Genomic DNA, 6,641 nt, shown 5'->3' on the forward strand with positions numbered 1-6,641 from the left:
TGTCCAATTGCTTGATCAAGCTCAAGAACCTTGCCCTTCTTTCTTCCACCTTGGCTTTCTTAAATTTTTGTGGGAACGGGAGTGGTGGAATTTGTCTCAACAAAGGTTCAAGTTTTGGATTTCATCTTCTTCGGATTTGAATAGGCAAGAATCCTTTCCTTTGCTTTGCACAACAACATCCTCCTTTAACTTTCCATTTTCAACTTCCGGCTCCAAAACTTGATCATTGGTAGGCAATTGTGGACCTTCAAGTTGCTTTCCACTTCTAGTGATAATGGCATTCATGTGCTCTCTCGGATTTTCGGGACAAGCGGGCAACTTCCCGGTTACTTTTGTGCTAGAGGTTGAAGCTTGATTGGCAATTTGATTTTCTAGCATTTTATGATGAGCACTCAATTGGTCCAACTTATCCGATACTTGCCTAATCTTCTCTTCACTTTGCATTTGAGATTTAAACATCATCTCTATCATGGCTTCCCAATTTGGTGGAGGCGGCTTCTCTAGTGGTTGCCTCGGTTGAGCATTAGAGTTTTGGAATCCTAAATTTGCCTAGATTGTTGTTGTTGTTGACCACCTCTATATTTTGTTGCCCTTGGAATCCCGGTGGTGGTCCTCTATTGCCAAAACTTTGGGATTTGCAGCCCCATCGGATTACTCCAAGAAAAACCGGGGTGATTCCTTGATGCATTAGGATTGTAGGCTCCTTGCGGTTGGAATGATTGTTGTTGCCTACCATATCCTACCAAATCAACTTGCTCCATGGTAGATTGAGAACCCATATCATCATTTAAGCACTCCCAAATTGTGTTCTCCCCACATAAGTCACACATCATGATTTGCCTTGGAGGAATAGAAGTAGAAGAAGCATAGCTCACATTTTGGTTGTTGAGGGTGATTTGAGCTATCTTTTGAACCATGGATGCCATGTTATCCACCTTAGCCGACAAGGCGGATATTTGATCAACATCATGAAATCCTCCCACAAGCCTTTGGGAAGATCTCTCCGAATACCAAGTTGTTCCATTTGTTGCAATCTTCTCAAGTAGTTCCTCGGCTTGAGTAGGTTCCAAAACCGTGAATGATCCTCCCGATGAAGCATCACCAAGATCTTTGAATTATCAAGCAAACCTTCATAGAAGGCCATCATTAGATCCCATCTTGAATACCATGATGAGGGCATTGCCTTTGTAGTTCCTTAAACCTCTCCCAAGATTCGGCTAGAGATTCATTTGAAATTTGCTTGAAGTTTTGAATGGCTCTCCTCATCCTTTGAGTCTTTGAAAGTGGGTAGAATCTTTTCAAGAACTCCCTATGAAGTTGATCCCAACTAGCAAAATGATTGGCGGGGAAAGAAATGAGCCAACTGTCGGCTTTATCCCTTAGTGAAAAAGGAAAAAGTCGGAGTTTGATTGCTTCATTCGGAACTCCATTCATCTTAAATGTGCTGCAAATCCGGAGAAACTTGGTTATATGAGCATTTGGATCCTCCATTGGCGACCCTCCAAATTGATCGGATGTCACCATTTGTATGATTGCGGTTTGATTTCAAAGTTGTTGGCCTCAACACCCGGAATGTTGATGCTATTGTGTTCATCCAAGTCGGGTGCAATATAGTCGGACATAGCTCTCCTTGCCGGTAGGGGTTGATTTACACCGTTTCCCTCACCGTTTCCATTTCCTTCACCATTTCCATTAGGATTGACATTGATGTTGCCTTGCTCGTTTGCCATCCTCCTTTGCTTTCTAAGAAATTTGGCTCTCCTTTCGATTTCAAGGTCAAGAGGTAATAGTCCTTCACCTCCCGAGGACCTTGTTTGCATGCAACACCTACAAACCTTAACAAAAACAAGCTAAGGAAGCTCGTTAGCACCGGTTAGTAAACAAAACAAAATAAAAATAAAAATAAAGAAATAAAATGGAATAGACTCCTAGAATACAATTTTCACTAATGTTAATACTAACACCGCTTCCCCGGCAACGGCGCCAATTTGGTCGTAGCATAAACCCACATACAAATACCCGGAGTATTCCGGGGTTATCGAACCACAGGGAAGTGGGGTATCAAGCACTAGTTACTAATTATATTCGCAAGAAGCTATTCCTACGTTCACAATGGATGATTATCTATGGATATGCAAACAAGATAATTAAAATAGGCAAACGGTTTTTTGTATTCAAAGAGGTAAAAGCGGGATTTTTGGGAGTTAAAGTGTTTAATCACCTAGTGCCAATCTAAAGTGAAATAATTATTTGGGTTAAACAAGTGTGGAAAAATGCCATCTAAAAGGGGAAAGGTTACTCTCGTAACTCAAACCCAAATACGGTAATTGGAATACTCACTCTCGTGAGCTATTCACAATATAAGATCGGGACTAAGCAATAAATGGAATACCCACTCTCGTGGGCTATTCACAAATGGCAAATTGTCCTCTCTCGAGGTACAATAGTCAAGTGCAATTGTGGGTGCTCTTTGATTCATAGACAAATCTAGCAAGGGTACAAGCAATCATATGCATCTAATTACAAGTATCAATAACATAAATCACAATTGCAACACAAGCAATAAACCCAAATAGATATCTCATTAAAACAAAATAAGAACTAGGCACATAGGTTCATAAACACTTTTATACCCAAAAATCCCAAAAGGAAGTTTAGCCTAACATGGCTAAAATAGATCCAACAATTATTCAATAAAGTTCAAAATAGAAAAGAGAAAGGAAGATATTCTCCCAAATGATGCCTCCAAGCTCTTTTCTTTGATCTCCTTTCCAAAAGTTGTGATGATTTCTTCTTTGGCTTTTGGAGATGATGAAGCTTCTTTTCCTTGTTCTCTTTCCCCTTTTTCTGACAAAAACCAGCAGCCAACAGGTAGGGTTTGGGGAGAAATGAAGCCTTAAATAGTGGGATCCAAAACAGGGACAAATCTGGAATTTTGTTCTGGGATGAATAGTGTCCTGGGCAGGATTCTCGACGCGTCGAGAATGTTTCTCGACGCGTCGAGAATAAAATGGCGAAATTTTTATTGCTCTCTGGAAGGTCGACGCGTCGAGAGATGTTCTCGACGCGTCGAGAATCTGCGGTGAACAGTACTTTCGGTCCCCATTTTGACTTCTCAACACTTTTGATTCCTTTGCATTGCCTTTTTGCTCCCAAGTGGTTATAATGCAGCACTAAACACACCAAAGACACTCAAACCAAGCATTATACCACTTTAAATAAAATAACAAGGAAAAAGCATTGGAAATAACATTTTAATACACAATTAATTATAAAACCTAAATAAAAACACAAGTAAAATAGGTACAAATGAGAGTGTATCAAACTCCCCCACACTTAAGATCTTGCTTGTCCTCAAGCAAAATAAGAAAATAAATCACAAGTCCGGCATAAATTTTCATACTCTCTCTTGTACCTCCGGTCATACCACAAAGCCAACAAGATCCCATTCCCAAGCCAACATTCAAGCACCAAAATTATTAGTTAGTGACAAACCCAGTGTGTGCACCTACTCAGTTAGGTTTATGCAGAATTTGGTATTGAGAAGAACATCCCAAAAGCTTGCCTTTCACACTCCTCTAATACAGACCTAAAAATGCATGCAAAGATCAAGTAGGTCTTTATTGAGCTTATAACGGGGCTAGAGGTTAAGGGCTAACAAAGAAGGGGTATGGAAGATACACAAAACGGAGAGAAGTTCACAATTATTCACATTTAAAGCTAGAAGAGTTTGATGAAAACCAGGAGCATAATGCAAAGACGAAACGAAGCAATCCTAAGGAATAGTGGGGGTCAATTACAAACTCTACAAGAAAAATAAAATAAACAACTAAGCTATAATTTTCATTTTTTTTTTTTTTTTTGAATTCATAAGAACAAATTAACAAAATACATTACAAAAGATGAAGAGGACCCCCACACTTGAACTTTTCAAAGATAGGATTACTTTCGAGATAAAAGCTCCAAAAATTCTCTTCTACAAGAATATCAAAGAATAAAAGTTACATTCTCTCAAGGGCGAAAGGAAATGTTTTTGGTCAAGGGTTAAGGGTTTAATAATGAGGGTTTAACAAGAAAAACAATTCACAAAGAGGGGTTTAAGTGCTTAGCACTTAATAAACAAATAAAAAGGCACAAGGGGACACGGGATAATAAAAACACATCGGGTGAAAAGGTTTAAAAGGCTAGGGGTAAACAAAAATGGCCTAAATCATTTCTAAGCATGCAAGAATTAGACTACACTTGAGGAGTATTAAGGCAAGTTCTAGAACATCAACCAACACCGGAGTTCCACATAATCATTCACTAGCACAACACTAACCACTGGATTGAAATTAGTTCAGTTTATTGGGTGTTAACAAGGATATTGGTAAGGGAATGAAGCAAGTTCAACCAAAACGATCCACAAACCCACAAGAGAGAGTAAATAACTATGCCGACAAGTGATTCAAGCAAAAATTTGAGTCATCCAAGCAAGATCAAGAGAAAGCTAAGACAAAACGAAAAAGAAATAACATAAAATGAAATAGTCTAAACCCTCCCCCACACTTAAATTCTACATTGTCCCCAATGTAGCAAATTAAATCAAAGAGGGGTTATGAGATACATCCCTGAAGTGTCACTGCTGATCTGCATCATCCGGTGGTGGTGGGAAATGAGGCCTGTAGTAGTCTGGAATGTACTGGGGATCCTGAAGCCATGGTGGTGGTGGTGGGAAATGAGGAGTAAAGCCTAGCGCCGCTTGATTTTGTTGATACGTAGATGTACCAACATACCAGTTTATTTCATCACTTCTCCTCATGAATTCCTCTTGCTTTGTAATGAACTGTTGCATATTGAATTGTTGAGGAATTTGAGGTTGCGCTGGCATAGGATTAGGGTCCACCATATCTGCATTTTCAGCTTGTTGACCGGCTTCTTCATCCTCCGAGTCATTGGCGGGTATTTGCCCTTGCCCATAGTGGGTCTGAACATAGTGTGGGGAGATGAAGGTAAGGGGCGTGAGCTTGATTTCTTGCTCTTCATTGATGGGAACACCTGCTAGCCTGCACAATTCAGTGATAAAAGGGATGGCTAAGAAAGCATCGTGATTTCCTATCTGATGACGCAATGTCACGAATGCTCTGGTTGATAATGGCTCCCACATTCATGGGATGCTGCTCCTTGATGCAGTAAGCCATAGGACTTGATCCCTTCGAACATGCCCTTTGTGTGAATAAGGACTGAGCTTTGCTTTGATAAAGTCAAGGAGTGCACGGTCTCGTTGTCCAAAGTAATGATAATCAATATGGGCTGGCAATCCATGTGCAATGTTCCAAGTAGCTTCTGGGTGAAAGGATCTTGCAATCTCATTTAGCATCTCTCCAGTCAGTCTGCTCAACCTCAAGTCTTGATGGTAATAATCAATGGCTCTATGATCTTCAGTACCATAGTAGGCATTAATGTCTACCGTAGAAAAGCTCACTTCAACTCCCCTAACAATTGCCGTATTAGTTTGCATGCCATCACCAGCATTAGCATAAAACTCCCTGACTAGCCCAGCAAATGCATCTCCAGGTTGAGCAAGAAATGTAGGTCCCCAATTCCAATGTGCTGGAACATTTAGCAAAATCCCCCTTTCTTTTTTGATCCCCGTGTTGAAATCCAAGTGTTGTATCTCTCACGTGCTTGGGGAGTATTGAAGATTTGGAATTGTGGCTCTTGGGGAAGTTGTTGTGCTTGTTGTGATGATTCTTCCCTTCGTCCCCTTCGTGAGTTCCTACCTTTTGGAGGCATTTTGTAACTACAACATCATAGAGTGAGAACAAGGCTTGCAAAAATCAAGTATTAGAATTATTAAACAAAATGCTAGCTAATAAAGCAAGAATGGAGTAGCTAAGCAAAACACTCCCAATCACCTCAAGGTTAGGCAAGAAATTTTCAAAATCATCATTGGGACATTTTAACAAACACCTTGTGTGCATGATTTTGAACAAAGGTGTTAAGTGCATTCTAGCCTTCAAAATCTATCCATTTTTACACAACAAGCAACACCACCAATCATACAATCAATTATTCCAACCACCAAGCAACATTATCATCAAAAATTCAATTCCATTCAAGAATGTATCAACAAGATTCAAGACTAGTATCTTCAAAATCAAACTAAAATCAACAAAGTAATGGATAGAAACAAGGAATTATAGCAAATTAAACACACAAGAACTAACAACCACTAACCCAAAGACATTTAAGATTCAAATTTTGAAATTTCGTGGGTTAGGGTTCATACACAAGAAAATCAATTATGAGCAATAACAAGAAATTGAAGAAGAAATGATGCAAAGATGATACCTTGATGCCTTAGAAAGAGTTTGGAGTGGATGGGAGTAGAGTTTATGGCAAAATAGTGAAGTGGAGAGTGAAGGGGGGTTTTTTCGCAGCAGTTCGGGTAGGGAAGATGGGGAAAAATAAAACATTCGGGGATAAAAAAGGGGGTTGCCGGTTCGGGTCGCCGGGCGACCCGACGTCTCGACGCGTCGAGAGAATCTCTCGACGCGTCGAGAACGTCCAGCGCGCAATTTATTTGCGCGCTGGACGAGTTCGACGCGCGTCGAGAAATTTCTCGATGCGCGTCGAACTTAGGCAGTGAGAAATCCCTT

The 6,641-nt window shown here is 40.1% G+C and overlaps 1 protein-coding gene across 1 annotated transcript; it reads right to left on the reverse strand.

The window, feature by feature from the left end:
• Positions 1-614: 614 nt before the first annotated feature.
• Positions 615-1,491, reverse strand: LOC116010697. Its single transcript, XM_031250216.1, has 2 exons — positions 1,167-1,491; positions 615-1,108 (listed from the first exon to the last, which is right to left on the reverse strand). The coding sequence occupies exons 1-2, from the start codon at positions 1,489-1,491 to the stop codon at positions 615-617; spliced, it is 819 nt and encodes a 272-aa protein (XP_031106076.1).
• Positions 1,492-6,641: the final 5,150 nt, after the last annotated feature.

The sequence above is a fragment of the Ipomoea triloba genome, chromosome 1 (assembly GCF_003576645.1).
Source record: "Ipomoea triloba cultivar NCNSP0323 chromosome 1, ASM357664v1".
Lineage (NCBI taxonomy): Eukaryota > Viridiplantae > Streptophyta > Magnoliopsida > Solanales > Convolvulaceae > Ipomoea > Ipomoea triloba.